Source organism: Ambystoma mexicanum, chromosome 4q (genome assembly GCF_040938575.1).
Source record: "Ambystoma mexicanum isolate Mex_15411 chromosome 4q, UKY_AmexF1_1, whole genome shotgun sequence".
Lineage (NCBI taxonomy): Eukaryota > Metazoa > Chordata > Amphibia > Caudata > Ambystomatidae > Ambystoma > Ambystoma mexicanum.
Genome location: NC_090928.1, coordinates 944,212,819 through 944,237,409, shown reverse-complemented (window position 1 = coordinate 944,237,409; position 24,591 = coordinate 944,212,819). Strand labels below are relative to the sequence as shown.

The window sequence follows — 24,591 nt, the reverse complement described above, 5'->3', positions numbered from 1 at the left end:
TTAAGAGGAAAGGTACGGTTGTGATGGGTCTGTAGTTGGTAGGGATGTTGGGGTCTAGTGTGGGTTACTTGAGGAGGGGTAAGACCCATGAGTCCTTAAGGTTGTCGGGTAGTATGCTAGATGTGAATGACGAGTTCATGAGTGATGTGATAAAGGGTGCTAAATGTTAGGCCGCGTCTTTGATTACTGGGGCTGGGCAGGTGTCACCTTGGCATTTGGAGGGTTTCAGGGTGGATATTATGTCTTCCGCCTCTTTGGTTGTGATGCTTGAGAATTCAAATGGGGTATTGTTCTCTGTTTGTTTGGTAGGAGGGGGTGATGTTAGGCTGTTAGCAGTGGTAAGGCTTGCTTTCTTAGACTTGATTTTGGCTTGAAGCATGGCAATTTTGCCGAGGAGGGTTTCTTGGATATTCGTGCACCAGGAGGCATCCTTGGTGCAGGTGTCAGGTATGGGTTTGGCCTTACTGATTCTCTCATTGTACATGTTATTTTACGTTTGGATGATTGCCGACTTATAGTTGTTGGAGGCTAAGGTATATGACATCTTGTTGATGATAGGGGGGGGGGGTATTTCCATACTGATTCTGCATGTCTCTTGTTTTTACGAAGGGTTTTTAGTTCAGGGGTGAACCAAGAGTTGAGGTGCGCGCATTGTTTGGCTTTGCGTAGTTTAAGCGGCACGACAATATTGATGGCTTTAAGGATAGTTGTGTTGCAGAGGTTTACGAGATCTGTGGGGTTAGCAATGGTGGGTGTAAAGTTGATGATGGGTTGGAGTAGAGGAATTAGTTTCTCGACTGTGATGTTTTCGATATTTCTTGTGAAAGCAGGTGGAGCATTCGATGATGGTGGTAAGGCTTATTGATGGTGAAGGTGATAAGATGTTGGTCGGTCCAGGCACAGGGTGTGTTAGATAGAATAGTGGTGACGCAGTTAAAGTCTGCTAGCCAATTAAGGGTTCTCCCTTTGCTGTGAGTGGGTTGAGAGATGTGATGGATGAATCCTAGCTCAGGGATGTGTTGGCAACCATGTTTGCTTTGTCATCTTTGGTGTTGTTATAGCCAAGATTGAAGTCGCCTAGAATAAGTATCTGTAGTTGGGGTTGGTGTTGTTGGAGAGCAGGAGAGCAATGTCATCGTTGAAGAAGGAGATGGGGCCCGGTGGTCTATATATGAGATGGATGGTGATAGTATTCGTGTTGGTTGTGGATAGTTTGATGGTAAGCAGTTCTGCAGATGGGATGTTTGGTTAACTATGTGTCTGATATTGAGGGAGATCTTAGCTATGAAGGTGAGGCCTCTGCCTTTAGCTGTTTGTCTCTCCAGACGGTACATGGAATAGCCATTTGGAATGGCTAGTGTGAGGGTAGGTCCTAAGGCAGTAGTGATGCACCTTGACTCAGAATGGAGTACAACTTGATGATAGCTGTCCCTTAAGTCAAGTTTCGAGAAGAATTTAGCTCCCTGAAGCTCCACCACAATGGCATCAATGGTGTGCGTCTGGTGTTGTTCCCTCTTAATCGCTTTGTTTAGCAGCCTCATGTCCATGCAAATCCAGACCAAGTCCAGCTGTTTGGGTTTTCTCACCACCACAATTGTAGACACCCATGGTGTTGGGCATTCCACCTTCTCGATAAAGTCCAGCTGAACTAGTTGGTCCAGCTCCTTGTCCACCTGTTCCCTCAAATGGAATGGGATTCTACGGCGCTTCAGGGCCACTGGGTGAATCGAGTTGTCTATATGCAGCCTGATAGAGACGCCCACCAGTTTTCCAATGACGACAAATACATCGGCAAACCTTTCCAATATCGCCTGAGCTTCTTCCACCCAGACAATATAGGCGAAGCTCATGATCTTCAACGTTTCTGCCGCTGCACAGCTCAGTAGGGTATTCTCACTGACATCTGTAACAAAGAATCTGGCCTTTATCGAGTTATTTCCATGTTCGACTTGAGAGATGAATGCCCTTATCAGTGGAGTGGGCCTGTCCCCTCCAAACGTAAACATACGCGCCTTAGGTGGACCCAACACAGGGGGATTTGGCAGTGCTTTATTTTGCTTCAGTGCCATAACGTTGACGGAAGCTCCCATGTCAACCAGCACCGTTACCTCCTATCCATTGACTCTGACCACACATCTTGGCTGCCGCCTCACTCGTGTCTTTAGTTCACACACATTGGAAATTAAAAATAATTCTCTTCATCTTCCTCTTCCACCTCTTGTCCATTCTTATCTTCCTCTAAGTTCATCAGGGCCACATTTTGAAGATGCCTCTGGCCAAATAGCCCCACTCTGACTGGTCCTCTCTGTACCAACACTGGGACGGGTGCCCGAAACATGCGTGCAAAGTGGTTGGGGTTTCCACACCTTCCACACAACCTCCCCTTGGCAGGCCACTCAGCTGCATGTGGGAGGTCATAACTACACTGCATGCATTGTGTGGGTGTCACCATTTCCGGGCTTTCTTCTTTCCGCAGGGTAATGTTTCTTCGCATCCCCTTGCACCTTGTGAGTGCCCCACAGCACATAATTTGTAAATTTTAATTGTTCGTATTGCTGCATCCATTTTGGATGCACGTGTGTCTGCCAACTCGTGTGATCGATCCATCTCAAAATGCATGCTAGGGTCAGTCCAGGCTCTCTCAACACTTGGCGTTGCATTTTCCCAGAGGCGCAACCGCATTTTTCCAGAGGCGCAACTTTGAATGAGTTGGTGACGTATCATGCCTTCTTCATTGTCCCATGCACATGTGATTGCTAGCTGTCTCAACCTGCCGTGAAAAGTGTCTAACATTTCATCATCCTTTTGTTTGGTGTTGCACATAACAAATCGCTCATAGTCCAAATTGGCGAGCGGCATGAAGTGCTCCCTCAGAACATTCTTCACTGCCACGTAAGAGTCATCAACCGGTTGTAAAGTCTTAAATATTTTATGGACAGCTGGTCCTACTGCATAAATGAGGGTTGACACTTTAGGCTCATCATTCACCTCCCCAGTGGCCTTAAAATACATCTCCAGATGTTCTATCCACAGGTTCCATCTCAGGCCTAGGCTGGATGGTTCACCAGAGACATCAAACTCAGGCATTGGGGTAAGGGACCCATGTTGACGGGGCCTTTGTACACCCACTGGGGTAGTCACATCAACATTTCCTTTTCCAATAAGTTTTTATTGCAGATATCAACAATAACATTTCCAACATGAAGGTTTCCCCCTCCCCTCACCCCCTCCCACCACGCTAGCCCCCTCCCTCCCTCCCTGACCCGGGTACTGTCCTTGATCTGGTACTGTTCATAGCACAATCCTGGTTTGGAGTTAAAGGTCTCCTCTGGGTCATCCTTCGTGATAGATCACCGATGCAAGTCTTTTATAGTTCCTCATCCCCTGGTGGGTCTGTTATTCCCAGGAGGCTCATGGACCTAAGGCAACATGTTCAGCGTGCCCCCTCCCTTAAGTATCTCAACAAACATGACCAGTCAGTGCTCAATTTGTTATACTCCCCTTGTATAAGTGAGCCATTCCATGGCAATGAATGACCAGAGGTTCGCTACCCATTTGTGGTCCTGTGGGGTGTCTCTCATCTTCCACTTACGCGCCAGAACCAAAGCTGCTGCCATCATCATGATAATATAGAGTTTGCAGTTTGGCTTTGAAGTGATATCCCCTAGGACTCAGTTGAGTTCTATCATCGCTAGCCCCCTGTTCCCTCTACTCTGGACCCCTAGGACCTGCTCGATTGCTTCGTGGATACTCCTCCAGTAAGTGTCTATTTCTGGTCAACCCACCACACGTGGCTCCACGTTCCCACCCCTCCACACTCCCTCCAGCAAAGTCGTGAGGTGTCCGGATATATATATTCTATGTAGCATCAACCTTTCCATGACCCCCATCCATGATGCCGAGTGAGATGGCAGAGGATCTTCACTGAGTGCACAGGCACCCCCACACCCAGAGGGCCGCAACTCAGTACCACATGCTCTGGGCACAGGAGGGCAGATATGCCACCAAAAATAGAGCCACCTTCTGCTGGTTGACTCCAATGAGGCCACAAAAATATAAAAAGAAAACGGTCCGAAATCATCCTTGCCTGCTGGGGCCCCTACAATTGGGCGACAAGTCCAAACAAATGACTGTCCATGCGAGAGACCCACATGAGAAGAGTGAAAGAAAAAAAATAGGACTCTTCTTCCTCCCTGTTTTTTTTTCTAAATGATCGCATCTGTGGCTTCCCCCTTGTGCTTCCATCAGCTCCGCGGCTGGCGAGTGCCTCGCGATGTTGCTCTGCCTCTTGCAAGCTCATCTGGAATCACTGCGCCTAGACCATCTTCGAGGTTTGTCACAGCAACCTCCTCGTCACCATTGTTATCAGGCCCAGCAGGCCTGGTAGAGCGGTAGCCCCGGTACCTTGCAGAGGACACATGAGATGCTTTTGCTCGTCCGGGCTCCGCTCGTGCACTGGCGGGGTGTAGCGGGAATGCCCAGTTTATTCACGCAATGGAGTTGCATCCCTCCGCCGCGTGCTATTTAAAGCGGCCACACCACAGTCACTTCCGCTGTCTACTTCTTAAGTGTGTTCTGGAGCCCTCAAAATTACTCTCTTGCAGGTATTCCCAGCATATTCCAATAAAGACACCCTCCGTTCACCATCCACATTTCTGCCCCACAGCTTGCCAATGCTCTGTCACCTTTGCATAATTGATGAGTGATTGATGGTGAATGAATCTATTTTCTCTGAAATCTGTGTGTTCCCCTCAGGAATCAGTAGTCACAAGTCAGCACTTGACAGACTATCAGAGGAAGATGCATGTGCCGACATTACATCAGAGCACTATGCCAGCCCTTCACAAAGCTGTTCTCTAATGGTCACCTGGAGAACTTCTGCACATTGTGACCACCTCCCCTGCTCCCCCTTAGTATTGATAGGCCAGGGCCCCTATGGAGCACAGAATATGGGATACACAGCAGCATGTGGTGTGAGATCTAATAGGAGCATCAGCCGCCACAGTAGAACAAACATGGAGCAAGTGGACCAGTGTCACATCATGTCACTATGAAAAGACCCATTCACTACATATGAAGTTCATTAATTAGAGTAAATCGCACTACACCTGCACAACAGAGTAGGTCAGGAGGCTGCAGGCACAGGGCACAAGGGTCTCTGCAGCAAATGTAATTCATGCGTTAATAGTTATTCTAGACAATGTGTATCAATATACTCATGTGTAATTGCAATATCTGGGTGTGAAGAGTAAAGCTTTTTTTTTATTTAATTGTAATACATTTTTTACAAAAAAGGAAAGAAAGGTCCACACATCAAAGTCAAGTTTCTCTTTCATTACTTCTTCATTTTTCCGACAAAGGAAAATGTTTTAGTGCTCAACTATGCTTAACGTCCGTGCTTGTCCTCACGTGACTCAATTTGTTTGAAGAATAGAGCCACGGTCACTGCCCATTCATTTATCTCCCCGCCCATCAATCGCGTCCACCACTCTTCTTCCTCAACTGTGGTTGAGGTTCCCAGGAATTTCATTAGGTGAATTTATCTTGCTTCTTGGGTACCCTTACACCCCAACAGGAGGTGTCAGATTGATTCCCCCAGGTGGGTGTTAAAACATCGGCACTTGTCTGATAAAGAGACACCTCTTTTTGACTGAATTTGATTGGTCTTTAAAAGATTCAGTCTAGTTCTGAGGAAGGTCTGGCACAAACGTTTGTCAGGGATTTTTTTCAGGTAGCCTCTAACGTTATTGATTCTTTTAGGGACACAAGGAAAGTTCTTGGTTAGTCTCAGACTCTGAAGGTGAACAAGCTGGTTCACTAATCTTTTCACCCGCCTCGTACGTTATGCACGGATCTACCTTGCTTTACTTCTTGCCTGGGAATTCTAACATGGCAACCAAGTAGGCCTTTCAATAAACCCAGCAGCACTCCAGCTTCCATGTACAATGCTGCAGTTTATGGTGTCTCCCATATTCCTCCAACCCTGGTCCTGAAAGATGAGTGCTTTCTAAGCCACCAACAATAAAATACAGGGCTAGCCATACAGTGCTCCAGCACAGAGGGGCGAGGGTGACTTGCACCCGGATGCAAACCCCTGCGAGGCAGAAGGCAGCAGTTCCCAACTGTAGGATCCTCACTAGGATCCTCACTTTAATCCTGCACCAGCCCCCCTCGCCAACAACCCCACACTGCACCACACACTAAGGGTTGGAGAGGGGAGCTCAGGGAGAAGAAGTGCATTTTCAGAATGGGTCCCTCCAGGTATTGACAGCTACTGCTAACCCTCCAACAGCTCTGCACCAGTATTTCCAGCTGCAAGCATGGAGGAAGCCTCACCCACACAAGGTTCCTTGAAGATCATACCCCACAGAGGCTGTACTCCACAGACACTTCAGATTCTCCCTTACTGTAGCGAAGGCCACTCTACATTCTGGGTGGAGCAACCCAAAATATTTGTAAGACAGCTTATGTTTTTTACAGGTGTATGCACAATCCGATTTTTGGCCAGGATGCAGTCTGCCACTGCTTTGCATGTTAACTGACAATGTAGCTATTTTTTTGTGTCACGCAGTGTTTTTGTTTTCCCCGTCATTGGGCAATCAAATTATTCATCCTGAATCTTGAAGATATCATTTGTAGGAATTGTATGCAGCTAAGTGTAAATATATTAACGTTTACTCTTGCTTTACCAAATACCATGTACTGATTACTGATAGAAGCTTAAAGGTTCAATGGTTATATTATTCATCACTGATGTTACTGGAAACCCAGGGTACTAATAGCAATAATGCCCCATTCCATCAATTTCAAAGGCTGGCAAAAGCCTGGGGCTCAAGGACACCAGGGCACAGCTCCGTTTTTAGCTGCTGAATCCCATGTAATTGAACTAAAACACATTGAATAAATAAAGTAATGGGGTACTATTGCTATTAGCACCCTGGGTGCAGCAGAGCGATTGCTCAGAATGCAGGCTTATTATTATTTATTATTAGGGTATTTATTGAGCGCAGGCATAGCTTTGGGAAGCAACAGAGCACTTTACAATCATAAGGGGAAGAACACAGTGAGGGAAGCAAAGAAAAAAGAAAAAGCAGGGAGCTAACAAGGTAAGGCAAAGGTGGGCAATTGGCAGCAAGGGATCGTCAAGCAACCGGGGTGGTGGGAGACAGTGGGGAACAGATTACTGAGTGTCAGGTAGGGTGGGGAGTACAGGGTGTGTGGACCTAGGTGTTAAGGAGGAGTCATTCCTTGAAGAGGAAGGTCTTAAGCTCTTTCCTGAACTGTAGAAGCGATGGAGCAAGTCTGATGTTGAGGGGGAGGACTTTCCAGAGTCTCGGAGCGTAGACAGAGAAGGCCTGTCTTTTGGTTCTTTCCAAAACCATTGTAATTCAAGTCTGCACATTACCTTAATTTTAGTGGACAGCAAGCCTCGGTGTTGCTGGGTTTCTTAGTGAGGTAGCTTGGGGACATCAGGATGAGAGCCTTGTAGATGATGCAACAGGATTTGAAGATGCTACAGGCCTGCAGGGGAGCCAGTGCAGTTTGATGATGGTCAGTGCAATGTGGATGAATTTGCGGAGTCCTTTAATGTGTTTTGCTGTAGCATGCAGGACACATTTCAGTGGTGCCAGGGTAGTAGTCTGAAGGCCATCCAAAAGAGCATTGCCACCATCTAGATGGGAGAGGACAGAGGCCTGGACAGCAGATCTGAAGTTGTTTTCTGGGATGAAGGGCTTGATTTTCTACAGGAGAGAATGTTTGTACCAGGCAGTTTGTGTCTTCCTTGCTATGTGTTGTTTGAACATGAGGTGTCTGTCAATGTTGAACTCAATTGACTTGGCACAGGTGGACAGCCAGGGTGGTGTGAATCCCCTGAGGTTCATAGCAGAGAGCCAGGTCTGTATGTCAGGGTGTTCATTGTTGTTGGTCAGTAGTAAGATTTCAGTCTTGGAGAGGTTGAGCTTCAGGTAAGCACTAGACATCCAGGACTGGATAAATGTGAGGCAGGCCTTGAGCCTGCGGATGTCTCTGATGGATGATATCTTGACGTCAATCTGCGTGTCATCTGCATATTGGTGAATGTGAATGTTGTGAGGAGGGTTTCCGAGCGGTTCCATGTAAAGATTGAAGATCACAGGGGACAGGATGGATCCTTGTGGGACTCTGCAGGTGATGGGTAGAGTTGGTGATCCGGAATAATCCATTTGTATGAACTGTGGCGATTGGCAAGGTAGATTTTGAACCAGTTGTGGACGATTCCACTGATCCCTATGCAGCGATGTAGATTGTTGGTGAGTTCCTGTGTCAAATGCTGCTAAGAGGTCAGGGAGAATTAGGAGGCAAGGATGGCCACCATCAAGGATTTAAAGGGCATCGTCGATCACCTTGATGCTAGTCATTTCTGTGTACTGTGTTGTAGGACTGAATGGGGTTATTGGCTTTGATATGTTGGAGGAGTTGCATGTCAACTGCTTTCTCAAGGATCTTACCTAGGAAGGGAAGATGGGTGATAGGTTGGTAGTTGCTGAGATCATGAGGCCCAGTTTTGGTTTCTTAAGATGTCTTGAGTCTCGAGGGGAAGGTGCCTTGAGATAGCAAGCTGTTGATGATTGTCAGGTAAAGGAGGAGTGCTTCAGCCGGAAGGGTCTTGAGTACGGAGGCAGGGAGGATGTCGCCTGCATACAATGTGGCCTTGGGGGATGCTAAGGTGGCAGTGAAGTCTTCCATAGTTATTGTCTTGAAAGTTGTCCAGGTAGTTGTGGTTTTGAGAGATGGGACTCAGAGGTGTAGTGTGCTGTCAGCTGTGGCATTGGTGTCTATGTGTTGGTGAATCATGTTGATCTTGGTGATGAAGGAATAGTTGATGGCAGTGAATTTACATGCCAGACATAAGCATTCAGGCACTAGCACTACTTCCCCAAACTCTTAGGCATGAATTGCTAAATAGCCAGGGTTGCTGGCCTTTTCCCTGAGCCAAAAACGGATGCTCTTTGCACCCTTCACTCACGCTGGCGCCACTCAGAGCGTTGTCCACAGAGGCAACTACCTGCCCCAAAGCAAAGGTGGAATTCACAAGGATTGAATGACCTTTTGATACAGCTACAGGTAGCAGATGGGTGAAACTTAACAAAACCCATCATTTTCAGAATTACCAGGGTCTTAGGGCTTGCAGGTTAAACACCCGGTAGCCTGGATGTGTGGAGAGTGAGATTATTTAGCAAAAGTGCAAACGCTAGGGTACTTATTTGCAGTACCCAAAAACATTTGGTGGGGGGGTCCTCTGGCAAACAATCCATATACTAGAGTTATCACTAAACAAAATACAGACCAGGTGTGACAATAATTTCAAAGGGTATTGGGCTAATGATTTACTATAGGCATAATATGGGGAAGTATACATTGATTAATTTTCACATCTGATATTTGGGTAGCTTTGCAACTGGAAAAAACAGATTGTAACTAAATCGTGTGCTTGATGCATATGCACTGGATGTATATATTGCATCTATATGTGCCTATTCACTTATTTACCATATGTCGTTTTCATCGAATTGGCCTCCTCTTGGCTTTCATGGGCACGTCTCCTTCTAGTCCCCAGGTACTGCCACTTTATCCACTCCTCACCCATACCCATCGTCTGATTTCTTTTTCTCCCTTTTTGTTTTGAACAAAATGCTTTTTTCAGTCTTCGGGTAGTTTTGCTTATGGTCAGATATTTTTGGGAGTCAATGGAATTCTACTGGTTAACATTTTTATTCAGATTGATTTGTTACAGTAAAGGATGCAATTGTTTTGGTATGAAATGATATTGTAATGGTTTCATGGATTATTGCACAATACATTGAATAACATGGGGACCATTACAAGGCTACTAAAAGTGACATCACACGCCCTTGGCTTCCTCTGATTACATCACAGGAAGTGACACGACACCGGCTTCGATTCTGATGAAATTAAAAGCCAGGAATAAACAACATCCCACAATAAGCATGACAGTCAAAAAGGGGTTCGATTCCCTTCTAAATGATGGCGGACTGTCAGTTACTCTGCCACCGAATGAATCCAGCAAGGAGAGGACATAAAAGCACCCAGATCTCCACTCCAATAAGGGTCACAGCTGGGAACCCCGCACCCCACTTTATCGACCCCAAAAGAAAGCCCATGCAGTGTCCTAAAAGCCTTTTCAATTCGCAGTGGCGCCATCAAGTAAGCCCCTTACCTCGAGCAACCAGATGAACAAGACTATGACCCCCACCGAGCTCATCATGCCGGTGTAGTAGTGCAGCAGCGCCTCCCTGCAGCCGCGGTTCCACAGGTTCAGCTCCTCGGTCTGGTAGTCGTAGCTGTAGTGCGCCGAGTTATTGGTCAGCTGCTGCTGGATGCAGGGCCGCGGGGAGCTCGGATTGCAGCAGCTGAAGGGGACCCCGTCCAGAAGGAACTTGCCATCTACGTTGCTTTTGATGCGGCTGTCGAAGGGTTCAGAAAATGCAAGAATGACATTTATTTATTTATTTAAATTTATAAAGCGCACAGCGGTCCTGAGGCATCGTGGCGCTGTTACAGTATATTCACTTAGATAAAGCTTAAAAACAGGCTAAACAGATAGTATTAAGGAGATCAAACAATAATAGTGCAGTAGGACGGCTGCATGGTTACAGGGGAACACATTCAGGTACAGTCTAGTTGAATAACTTGGTTTTGAGTGCCTTTCTGAACACTGTGAGAGAGTTTTGCTTTCTGAGTGTGAGTGGTAGGGCGTTCCAGGCTTTTGGGGCTAACACTTCGAAGCTGGTACCGCCCACTTTGGCTCTATTGAAAGCAGGGACTGAGAGTTGGTGTGAGTATTGGTCTCGTTTTGGTCTGTGAGAGGGCACGTGATGTATTCGTTCCACTAGGTGAGGGGGCAGACTGAGAAAGGCATCTGTGTGAGAGCCTTGAACAATGAACAAATAGTGAACATGTGACTGAAGAAAGTAGAATGTGGGAACACGAACAGAACATTCAATTTTCTTTTTTTTTAAATGACAGAAATGCGAGTACAATATGAATTGATTACAAATGAACATGTTTCATAAAGGTACATGAATTTAAAAAAGCTATTGCTGGACTGCATAGGTTTTGATTTGTTCATGTTTTCAGAGTTTTATCATTTTCTGATGTTTGTACCAACTGCGGCTTTACCCTTTTCATCCAAATATACATGAAACAAGTTAAATTAAAGCGAATGGGCTGCTGGAAGGCTACATTTTGTTTACGTAAATTGCATTCGTTTGCATGGTTTAATTTTTTGGCTTTCTTTGTTAACTTTCACATCATTTTGCAGAATGCAGTGCTTTTCCATATCACTCTGCAAGACCCGCTGAACAGGTATTTACATTCATAACGTCATAAAGTACATTGAAGCCAAATATTTAGGATGAACAGGTACAGCTCACAAACAGGTTGCAAGAAGCTTAGATTCGTTTTACTTTTGCTACCTCGTTAAACTGTAAAAGCAAAAACTGATTTATGTGCAGCATTGAAAATTCATTTGGCTATTTTATTGTGGAGAAATATTGTTGTTTAGTTGAAAATCACTGAACTGAGATACAAGGATTATCAGGATAATGTTGCAAACTAAAACAATAAACGAAAAAATGTGAGTACACAGTTTGACATTTTCTCATAGTGCAAACATAACCATGGTTAGGTGTGCTCAAAGGTGATTTTAAAGTGAATACGGCGTGACAGCTTTGACAAGGGCGGGGCTTGTCACAAGTATGAGTAAAATCTAGCCCGATTAATTAATTATATGTCAGTACAATTAATAAACTTTGATTCATGGGATAATATGGTTAAGGTTTCTTTAAAAAAACAAAAATTCAAGAAAGTAACTTTATGAAAGAGATGTTACAGTTGTAATGCAAAATGACAAAATGCAAAAATAAATGGCAGTGGCACAGTTATGGTTCCTTTGGAAGCTGTAACTGCTTCCTTTTTTTAACACTTTGCTTGCTTTGCTTTGCATCCATAATGTCCCTTTAAGAAAGCTTTTTTGCTGAATAACCATAACTTCCATTTTACTAAAGTTAACCAGAGTGGGCCTGCCCACTGGGCAAAGCCTAGTGCCATGCCCAGTGGCTACTTTGACTAGGAAGACCCTTCCCAGGGCCCTGCGAACACAGGCCAGCACCCCTATGGGCATGGGATGGCTTTTCACCATGCCCGAGACCCCTGTAGCCTCTTTCGTTGTCTACTAGCCATTGCACATGGCCCTGTGCCCCTGAAGTGTGAAATGTCCAGTGTGCATTGCCTACGGCCTTCACCAGTGGCCATGGCATTTGGCTGAAGACAGTGGCCACAATGCCCCTCGAAATGGCCAGTGGCTATGACCTGCAGTCATAGTCAGTGGCTCTTGTGCTGGCTCTTAGGCTGAATGAAGACTTATCATCACGTGTCATAATTGTCATAATTGTCAATCACTGAACCCTAGCCTGTATGACATGTATTTGGGCAGATGGAATTGCCTTCACAAAGATTATGTCTAATGTATATATATGGCTTCTTGAGCGCTGCTCGCTCTCTCTCGCAGCTCATGGTGTTTGGGAACACACGTCGTGAGGCGGTGAGACCCGGTCGGCTGACTGAGAATACTTTGAAATAAACCAGACTTGTTTGGAAAACGAACCTCGTGTCTGACGTGTCACTTTAGTATATGGTTATTGTGCCTTAGTTTCCGTATGCGTTCTTTATGGCCTAGCAAATATGGCGCCCGAACAGAGACCCTCCCACTAATGCTCCATCGTATATGTTGAAATTGAAGAAGAAAAAAATGAGTCGAGGACGAAGCCGTCGAGTCAGGATCAGAAGGTGCTCGGGCGCCCCTGTAGAAGTGATGAGAGACTCCTCCGCAGATCTGTACACAGCTGATCCCTGATCGACGAGCAGTGCCCAGAGAGCATCAAGGCGAGGGTCCTGGAACGAGGCAGATTGAGCCAGACACGCAGTCACAACGATTCTTGGTTGCATCTCCATACGGGCGAATTGCGTTCTGAGTGACGAATTGGTAGATCAGGTGAGTCGTGCCCCGATTCTTCAAAGTCCTGATATTGGTTGAGTGTTGCTCTTGCAAGATCAAACGCCCAGGGTAAGAGAAGGGTAAGAATAAACCATGCCTGGGAAATTGTTTTCCTGTTTAGTGAGTTGTTTTCACTGCGGTAGACAATCTTTGGAAACTGGCCAAGTTGCGCCACCCGAAGGGTCGCAGGCTCATGAAATGTACATAAAGTATGGTATTGGGGCAATAGTGTTTAATGTGATTTGGCATAAGCAGACCAGACGTGTATCAGACCTTCAGTGGCCTAATAATGGGAGCTTTGAATTAGCACATATAGAACACCTAGAATCAGTATTCCTACGCAAAAAGGCCCGACCAGCAGCGTTCGTTGTAAGAGAATGGAGGAAGGAAGCTAATCTCCGATTGAGAAGTAGGGAGAACCGCGCGCGAAGACATAAAACAAATCTAGAGAAAGCGCTAGAGCATGACCAACATCAGCAGACAGAAGCCATTAGGAACATGGACAGGGCTTTACAATTAGATGTACAGAAAATATATCCTCAGCAAAACTTGCATAGATCAGACGAACTAATAAACAAAATATTAAATGAGCGAAGAAATGAACATCAAAATACTGACCAAGTTGCACCTCCTCCTTATGTATACCTCCCATTCCCGTTATTCCATCTGCACCTGCAGTAAGCAGTTCCTCTCCTCCTGCGCCTGTGACATCATTTTCTCCACCGCCTTCCGAGCATGAGTTAGCCGCGTTAGCAGGCAGTTCTACAGAGATGGGGCCTGCACAAGGAAGAATTAGACAGACTTGTAGTACGATTAGCAAAGAAAGGAAAGAAGAACTGAAAGAATGGGCCGAAACGTATATTGATGATGGCAATGAAGTGGCTGTGCAAAGTTCCATATCTAATCATAGAGGCCTTGGTGAACAATAGGCATTGTTAGAATGCATGGGGAATTATCTTGTGAACATGTGGAGTGATTTGACCGATACAGTGGTACCGCAACAGTTGCGCGATTTGGTTGTTCTTTCACATTTGCGAGATAATGCAACGAAAGTACGAGAACACGTAGGACGAATATTTGTGTTTAAGCGACAACTTGATCGATTGCATAGAGAATTATTGAAAAAAGATAAACCGCATATGTCGTATGTCCAGCAGCGATTTTTGCCACTGTTGAAACCTGTTAGTGAAGAAATGCGGATTTGTACGCGAGATGCGCTTAGATGGATTACGGATGCCGCCATTTCCCCAATTGAAGTGCATGATACGTTTAGTCAGTATACACCAGAAATGCAGAGAAAGGTATTGCAGGTTATGGTAGAGTACCTACATGATGAATGTATGAAGAATAAGATATGTTGTCCCGCTGATTTAATGACAATTTATAAAAGAGCATTTTCGTCTGAAACTGGAACTACTGTCTTTTCACTCGATTTAGCTTTGTTGTGTAATAGACAAATTAATGTAGAATCTCCTAGTTTGCAATTACCCATGAGAGAGGTGCCTCCCACGTTTGTCCTGAAAGTAGAAGTTGCTGCCTCTGGAGGAACTGCAGCGCGAACGATAGAAGCTCGTTATATTATTATATTACAGCAAGTAGCGATCAATAATAGAGGTGGTGGGAATGCACCGTCCAAAGTCCAATTTGCATTAACGTCCAATATGCAAGGGGGTCCAATAGGGATTAATCAATGTGCCTATTGTAGACAAGAAGGCCATTGGCGAGCACAGTGCCCGCATTTACAGAATAGAAATGGGACTTTTCAGAGAAGACAGTATAGAGGTCGTCCGGGAATACTAGGACAGAATAGAAACCAAAGAGCGCCACAATGTCAGGATATCCATGGTAATCAGAATCAGAACCAGAATCAGAATCAACAACGAAACAATACAAATGGTGGGAATGTTTTTGACAATCAGTCCAATGCATATTACTCTGGCGACTTAACATCTGATGATGTACTGTTCTACTAGGACAGCCCGAGACAGGGGTTGGAAACAGTATCTATTCCCGTAGACCAGAAAGGGCCCTACGTAGAAATGAAGGTTGGGAATAGGGAGCACATTTTTTTAGTGGACACAGGTGCAATAAAATGTTCAATTGACCATCAGCGGGTTCCAGAAATACCACTGTCAGGGCATAAGAATGTCTCAGTAGGGTTCTCAGGTACGCCAGTAATTAGTCCAGTGTCACAACCAGTACCTATAACACTAGGTCCATTCACAGAGTCTTGCCCATTAATTTTGATGAAAAATTGTGGTGAAAATTTGTTGGGATTAAATTTATTGAAGAAATTGAATGCAGTGATTTGTTGTTCTCCTGTTGGAGTGTATTTGACAATCTCGCCACAAAAGACTCCTGTATCGGAATTTGTATCTAAGCCACTACCAACTGAATTAAGTAAAGTACCAGCTTGTATATGGGCAATGAACGACAATGATGTTGGTTGTTTGAAAGTAGAGCTAGTAAAGATTGTTTTGAAAGAAAGAATTACTTTGCCGCGTATTCCGCAATATAAAATTTCGGCTGAGGGCAAAAAAGCGTTGAAATGCATTGTATCAGATTTTATTAAAAGAAACATAATTGAAGAAACTTCAGGTAGTACTTGCAATAGTCCGATTCTTCCGATTTACAAGAAAGGAGGTAATGATATACCTGTATTATAATTGATTTAGGCAGAGTTAATAAAGTGGTTGATCCTCAATTTCCGTTAGTCCCGGATGTGACTACAATTTTGACTATGATTCCAGCCTCTGCTTTGTATTTTAGTGCCATTGATCTAAAAAATGCATTTTTTAGTATCCCAGTGCATCCGGATAGCAGATATTTGTTTGCTTTTACTCTAGGAGGACGTTCATTTACATTCACATGAATTCCACAGGGCTACACTGAAAGTCCAAGTATTTACAGTAGAGCTTTGAAGGAACAATTAGATATGCTTGAACTACCGACAGGCTATGTATTACTACAGTACATAGACGATTTGTTAATAGCAGCAGACACAGAAGAGATTTGTAAAGAAAGTACAGTTGAATTATTGACACATTTAGCAGCACATGGACACAAAGCGTCGTTGAAAAAATTCCTGTATTGACGAAAGGAAGTGGCCTACTTGGGCTCCCTCCTTTCAAAGGAGGGAAGAAGATTGACACCAGAAAGAATAGAAAGCATCTCTGATATGCCTATTCCGAAAACGCAGAAAGAAGTCAGGGCTTTAATTGGCATGGCTTCATATTGTAGGAAGTGGATCGCTAACTTATCGATGATCGTGAAACCAATAGTGGAATTGACAAGGAAAGATGTTACCTTAGCTTTGCCATGGAACATGGAATGTCAAGAAGCATTTGACCTGCTTAAAGCTGCATTATGTTTGGCTCCAGTTTTGGGCACGCCAAATTACGATAAGAGTTTTAACTTATTTGTGCATGAAAATAATGGATGTGCTTTGGCTGTTTTGACCCAGGAACACGGGGGGAGAAAAAGACCATGCGGTTACTTCTCTTCCACGTTGGATCCTGTTGCATCTGCTTTGCGGTGTTGCTTGCGAGCTGTTGCTGCAGCCGCTGCGTCAGTAAAACAAACCAAGGGAATGGTTTTAGGTCACGCTTTAACCGTAATGGTACCTCACTGAGTGGACGTTCTTTTAAATAGAACGCAGACGCAACACCTTACATCAGCCAGATTAACAAGGTATGAGATAGTTCTATTTGCACCGCATATCCAAATGAAAAGGTGTTGCGCTTTAAATCCGTCCGAGTTAATGCCTCCTCCAAATGAGAAAGGGAGTGAAAAACAATTCCCCATGACTGCTTAATGGTTACTGAACAAGAGACAAAAGGAAGAATTGATCTAACTGACACAGCACAGAAAGAGCCAGATGGAGAACTGTTTTGTGACGGTTCTTGTTTTAAATTACCAGATTGTACATCAACTGCTGCTTATGCCATCACTACACTGAAAAGTATTATAGAAAGCAAAAGAATCCCACATAACTCAGCACAAGCAGCAGAAATAATAGCGTTGACAAGAGCATGTGAAATCTCTCCAAATCTCAATGTAAACATATATACTGACAGTCAGTATGCCTTTGGGGTGGTACACAATTTTGGTCGAGTATGGGCTGAAAGGGGTTTCCTGACATCACATGGAACCAAAATCCAACATGGCACTTTGATAGCGAAACTATTGTTAGCACTTGCGCTTCCCAAGTGATTAACAATAATGAAATGTGAAGCACATAAAAAAGTAACATGTAATGTTGGATAGGGAAACACATTTGCAGACAAAATTTCTATGCCATTTGAAGTCATCCATTTTGATTTCAAAGAAATGGGGAGGTGCTAAAACTATAAGTGAGATCTCATGGTGGTCTGTGCATTTAGCAAATGGGTAGAGGCCTATCCCCTGAAAGACTGTACAGCTATGTCCACAGCTAAAGCCATGCTAAAAGAATACTTTCCCCGTTTCGTACTACCCCGTGTCATATGGTTAGATAACGGCCGTGATATTGCAAATCTGTGCAGGTCTCCAGATTGATAAACAATTCCATTCAGCCAGACACCCGATGAGTGCTGGTTTAGTAGAACGCCAGAATGGTATCCTGAAAAATAAACTTAGTAAAGTATGTGCGGGGAGCGATTTGAAATGGCCCGACGCACTACCGCTAGCTTTATTGTGAATGCAAACAACTGTACAGGCGAGGACTGGTCTCTCGACTTACGAAATCATGATGGGGAGACCAGCAAATGTTTGTAAATTACTTATTGATTACTGTAAACAGTTAACTCAAAACTTGTGTTTCATTCATCAGCAGGTGCAGGAGGCTCTTCCTATCAGATATACTGGCCCAGGACATTGTTTGCAGCATGGGGACTGGACGCTTGTCAAGAATTTTGAAAGAAAATCTTCACTTGCACCGCATTGGGCGGGACCCTTCCAGGTGCTACTGGCTACGCAGACTGCCGTCCGAGTGAATGACGCAAGTATTGGATCCACACAACACACAAGAAAAGAGTTCTGTTTCCTTTGCCACATGAGAAAGAGCTTGATGATCCTGACATCGAAAGAAAGACAGCTGCACTTGATCACAAAGATATCATTGCCAGTTCTCTGTCAGAAGTGCTTCCTAAGCCCGGGAAAGGGCATGGGGATATTGCAACGAAGATCGAAAGGCCAGAGGTGCCTAAACTTTGTCAGACTGCTGCCTTATCATCATCACGCATTGCATCTCAAACTGCCACTGATCTTGCATCTGGAAATGAGAGTGCATTGTTCATCGACCATTCTGTACCTGGAGCGGAAATGATCAGCTTTTGTTTCACCTTCGTTCCTAGCTCATGGATGACGCTGGGAACGGAGGCCTAGTGAAAAGGAGCGTATGAGCTGTATCAAGCTGTATCAAATTGAAAGCTCTGACACGCGGTTTCCCGGTGCTACCATTGAAAAGTGAAGGACCAATGCAACCTAACACGGACAAGTGGGGGCATATGGTACCGACACTATCAAATTGATACTTGCTCCTGCCTTTTTGGAGATCTGTGAAAATTCACATCAGCTTGCTATCATCAATAAGCAGGCTAGCCTGAACTGGCCTGAACGTTTGTTGCTAACGTGTTTTGCTGTGGAGAACTTTTCCCAACGGACACTGAAAAACTCTTCCTGAGATAAACATTACAGACAATGCCTATATTCGCTCCTGCTCCCTCCTGCAACGATGCTATTGATGATATAGAGATAAAGATTAAGCCTACAGCAAGAAAGACTTGATTCGGAAAGAGTAACATGCTAATGATTATGATACCGCTTTGCATTTTGATTACACTGGTCCCAATATTCTGGTATCTACAAACTGTGCATCCTTTGAATTCTCTTTTGACTGCTACCAATGCTCCTACTATGAGCAGCCCAGTGCATGTGCTCTCTTATACTCTCCCCTCACAAGAAGTGAAACATAGAAAAGGGTATGACAATAATACATTGCTACTGATTATGAATATGACCCATGCTATCTTTAATAGGTCCAATTGTTGGGTCTGTTCCCATTTACCCCAGCACAGGGAAAGAGGAATGGGTTGGTATGTACATCCGTTGCCACTTAAAACAGCCTGTTATGCATAATTAAGAGCGCTATTTTTTGGAAAATGGAATGATAGTGTCACTGGTCAGTTCGATGGAACAAACATAAATTAATTTGAAAGATTGGTATTGGAACCGTTGGGTAGTTCCGTATATACTAGCAGAAGCAAAATAAACCCGGTAACAACAAGTCCAGTACATAGGCCCTCTAGGCCTTACAAGTCCCTAATCACTTTTAAAATGGCTCTGGTAAGGAGTAACAATGCTGTGCCTTCCTCTTATTCTAATAATCATAGTCCACGTTCTGTCCCATTTTGCTTACGGAAAAAGTGTTCCCACCCAGTGGGAACATGAAGAAAAAACATTATATATAGGAGGTTCTGTCTATTTTATATGTGGAGATCAGGCCTACCCATGGTTACCTAGAACTTGGGAAAGGACCTGTTATTTAGGCATACTTCTGCCTGGTGTATTTCTTTCCAAAACCTCTGAGATAGCAAAACTATCTAGATCTCGGCCATGTCGAGATGATACCGCAGGGCAGATCGTAGGGGATATAGCGAAATCATTTATACCATTTTGGGGAAAAGCAATACATTTGTGGAATATAAGGAAACTGTCTAGGGTGTTAGAAAAAAACAATAAATGGAACTACAGATATACTCTATAATATTTTAAATAAAAAGAAAATCCCAAGTTGAGACTGCGCCCAGTTTGTTGAACAAGTGTTTTATTGTATGGATGCCCTTTACGATGACACGTGTTTCGGTCCCTCTTGGACCTTTTTCAAATCAGGGCTAGTTTTAAATATCAAATCAAACAAAAATAAGTGGTCACAAAATTATGAAAATAAGTTCCAAATTAATATGAAAACATGGAAAAATGAAGGTCACAAAAAATGTTCATTCACATGTTAAACCATTTGCAACAAAAAAGTAGATGAATCAGAACAAGCCATAAAAAGTAGCAACAGTTGATAAATCCAAGTAAACAAAAATACCAGATAAAAAATGGATTGGGGAAAAGGGGAGGAATGATGGGGGTCAATAGAAAGGCAAAACCACATTTTCGTTTAGTCAATGTTACATGTAGTGTCACATCATCAATCAAGAAAAATTAAATGTAGGTTGTCTCTTTTTACCTTATTTTGATATATACTACCTCTTAGGGTTAAAGCCAATAGTAGTCTCTCTTCAAGTCTCGGGTTAGATCCCTTCGTAAAAAATACAAATCAAACAAATATATCACCTCCAATTGTATGTGTCAAATCACCATAGATATCACCTCATACTACGAGATATTGTAAATTGATGAACGAGATAGTATAGATGAATGAACTCAAATATCTGTTACTCAGACTGCCTTACTCATAATACTGTGTGTATCCGTCTATTTTATACTTAGGTTTGTGAGAAAGTAATGCCCTTTCATTATCATTCTGTTCTTTGTTGACTCAGTTTGTGGCTTCAAAAGTGTTCTGACAAACTAAAACTGTGCGCGCGTGATTCGCTGCGCACGGCAAACAATAGCAAAGTTGCCGAGCGTCTGAAACTCAGTCCCGAGTACAAAAGTATAGGGTCCTCTAAAGAAAGGACACCATCTCATTATCCGTGTTTAGTCCAAGTACTGTGGAGTTCAGATTCCAAATTATTCTCGCTTCTGCTTGTCTTAATTTCTTTTCCTTGTTTCCACCTCTTCTACCAAGTGAAATCTTTTCCAGGCCAATAAATCTTATTTCAGCTTTGTTGGCCATCTGATGTTGTTCCTGCCAATGACAGGCCAATGGTAGTCTTGGGTCTTGACTTCCAATTTTAGCTAGATGTTCTCTAATTCGTATCCTGAGTTCCCTGATTGTGCTGCCAATATAGACCAAATTACATATACAGATAATTCCGGAAACAACATAATTTGATCTGCAGTTGATTGGTTGTAAAATCTTCAGTGTTGTATTGTTAGTGCCAGTAAATGTGTCCGTTTTATTGTGGGCAAATTTGCACATTGTGCACGTACCACACTTCCTAAAACCATTCGTAGAGGATTTCAGCCAGTTTGTTTGTTCTTCACCAGTCAGGTCAATCTCATTGCTCTTGGTCTTAAAATGTTATCTAAATATTGGGAAATGTTTTCTGTTGCCCAACATATTCCACTGAGGATAGGCCGTCCTTCTGTATACCAGAACAAACAATATCTAAATATTGGGAAATGTTTTCTGTTGCCCAACCTCTTCCACTGAGGATAGGTCGTCCTTCTGTATACCAGAAGGATGACCTATCCTCAGTGGAAGATAACATCTTAAGACCAAGAGCAATGAGATTGAAGTCATATATAAAGGACACTACGGATGTCATTCTTAAGCTGAGAGGCATCAATTGGGAAAATGATTATCAACTTGCAACTTTCGATGTATGCGCACTTTATACATCGATCCAGCACACATGGGCCCTGAAAGCGATTGATCATACATTTAAGGAGGATTCTGCATCGATGTATCTACAAATTCAAATGGGGAAAGAAATGATGGAATTGAACTTTGAAAGTAATATCTTCAACTTCAACAACAACTTCTACAGACAAACAAAAGGCGTAGCTATGGGCACCAAATATGCCCCGGCCCTAGCAAATATTTTGATGGGTTTGTTCGAAGATACAATAATCTACAAAGATAACGTCTATGGGAATAAACTGGTGCATTGGATGAGATACATCAACGATGTATTAATAATATGGAAAGGTTCAACCACAGACTTTATAGACTTTAAAGACAGAATCAACCAAAATCATATGGGAATCAAGTTTACGGGCAACTGCAGTGAGAAAAGTATAGATTTTCTCGATCTCACAATAGATATTGACAACAATCAGATCAGAACTCGCACATATCGGAAACCAACGGAAGTGAATTCGACCTTACACGCAGGGAGCTGCCACTACAGACCAACACTCCTGAACATACCTACAGGTGAATTTATAAGAGCAAGAATAAATTGCCAAACAAATGAACATTTTGAGAAGGAGTGTAATTTACTAACATCTAGGTTTCTAGAAAGAGGCTATACAGAACAATGTGTCAACAGAGCACTAGAGAAAAGCATAACACTAACCCAAGAGCAAACACTAACACCTAAGACTAAAGGGATGGAGCAACCAACAATAGGTTTCATCACTAAATATACTAGTGACCACAGAAATCTATACAAAATACTAGCAAGACACTGGTACCTTCTCAAACTAGATGAGAATATCGCGAATAATGTGGATGATAAACCAAAGATCATATACAAAAGGGCACCAACCATAAAGAAAAAATTGAGTCCATCAAACCTACCAGACCTGACTGGTGAAGAACCAACGAACTGGCTGAAATCCTCTACGAATGGTTTTAGGAAGTGTGGTACGTGCACAATGTGCAAATTTGACCACAACAAAAAGGACACATTTACTGGCACTAGCAATACAACACTGAAGATTCTACAACCAATCAACTGCAGATCAAATTATGTTGTTTACGGAATTATCTGTATATGTAATTTGGTCTATATTGGCAGCACAATCAGGGAACTCAGGCTACGAATTAGAGAACATCTAGCTAAAATTGGAAGTCAGGACCCAAGACTACCATTGGCCTGTCATTGGCAGGAACAACATTAGATGGCCAACAAAGCTGAAATAAGATTTATTGGCCTGGAAAAGATTTCACTTGGTAGAAGAGGTGGAAACAAGGAAAAGAAATTAAGACAAGCAGAAGCGAGAATAATTTGGAATCTGAACTCCACAGTACTTGGACTAAACACGGATAATGAGATGGTGTCCTTTCTTTAGAGGACCCTATACTTTTGTATAATCCTTAACTGTTAAAATGAATTAGCATGTTTTTGATACAATAAGTTACGTATATCTTTGTTTCTGGACAGGTTTCAGTATGACACCGTAGCAGTTTATCTCATTATGAGAATTGTAATGCTCGTATTGCTACTCGTAGTGAGTGATATCACTTACATCAATGTTAGTAGACAGCGAATCCTAAGCTGTTACTTGCTTTAATCATATTTATTAAATGAGACCGGAACCCATCTCAAACATATACACAACCACTACGTAATTGTAAGTAACAATTATTGCTCAATAAGGTTCTGTGTAGAAATATTATGGTGACTTTAATTTAGAACTAATACACTACCTACACTTATTGTTAATATATCAACAGAGATTGTAAATACAACAAGAAACATGTACGCAATGAATCAGTCTAATGATACAAACACTAGCTTAAAATGGCCGCCATGTTAACACATGATAAATGCTGTTACACACAAAAAAGAAAACGGACCAGAGCAAGGATCCGTTTCCATGACAACTAGAATACACTAATGAAGGGCTAAGCGCAGACCGCTTTCCCCTCAGGAGAATTCACCGCACGCGATTAGACGCGAGAACCAGGCTGACAGGTAAGAGACCATCCCAAGTGTAGCACACGCTGCGCTGGATAGATTGACTTGCCGTGTCCTCGGGACTGAGTTTCAGACGCTCGGCAACTTTGCTATTGTTTGCCGTGCGCAGCGAATCACGCGCGCACAGTTTTAGTTTGTCAGAACACTTTTGAAGCCACAAACTGAGTCAACAAAGAACAGAATGATAATGAAAGGGCATTACTTTCTCACAAACCTATGTATAAAATAGACGGATACACACAGTATTATGAGTAAGGCAGTCTGAGTAACAGATATTTGAGTTCATTCATCTATACTATCTCGTTCATCAATTTACAATATCTCGTAGTATGAGGTGATATCTATGGTGATTTGACACATACAATTGGAGGTGATATATTTGTTTGATTTGTATTTTTTACGAAGGGATCTAACCCGAGACTTGAAGAGAGACTACTATTGGCTTTAACCCTAAGGGGTAGTATATATCAAAATAAGGTAAAAAGAGACAACCTACATTTAATTTTTCTTGATTGATGATGTGACACTACATGTAACATTGACTAAACGAAAATGTGGTTTTGCCTTTCTCTTGACCCCCATCATTCCTCCCCTTTTCCCCAATCCATTTTTTATCTGGTATTTTTGTTTACTTGGATTTATCAACTGTTGCTACTTTTTATGGCTTGTTCTGATTCATCTACTTTTTTGTTGCAAATGGTTTAACATGTGAATGAACATTTTTTGTGACCTTCATTTTTCCATGTTTTCATATTAATTTGGAACTTATTTTCATAATTTTGTGACCACTTATTTTTGTTTATTTTGATATTTAAAACTAGCCCTGATTTGAAAAAGGTCCAAGAGGGACCGAAACACGTGTCATCGTAAAGGGCATCCATACAATAAAACACTTGTTCAACAAACTGGGCGCAGTCTCAACTTGGGATTTTCTTTTTATTTAAACCATTCAGATGTAGTTTTCACTTGGCTAAACAACTCCCCAAGGGGACGCGACCGCATTGAATTTGT

The 24,591-nt window shown here is 43.0% G+C and overlaps 1 protein-coding gene across 1 annotated transcript in view; it reads right to left on the bottom strand.

Moving 5' to 3' along the window:
• PRPH2 (peripherin 2) overlaps positions 1-24,591 on the bottom strand; it is a 229,908-nt gene that overhangs the window by 127,736 nt on the left and 77,581 nt on the right. Inside the window, exon 2 of the mRNA XM_069608496.1 lies at positions 10,220-10,466. Coding sequence (XP_069464597.1) covers positions 10,220-10,466 — 247 coding nt within the window. The remainder of the gene's footprint in view (positions 1-10,219; positions 10,467-24,591) is intronic.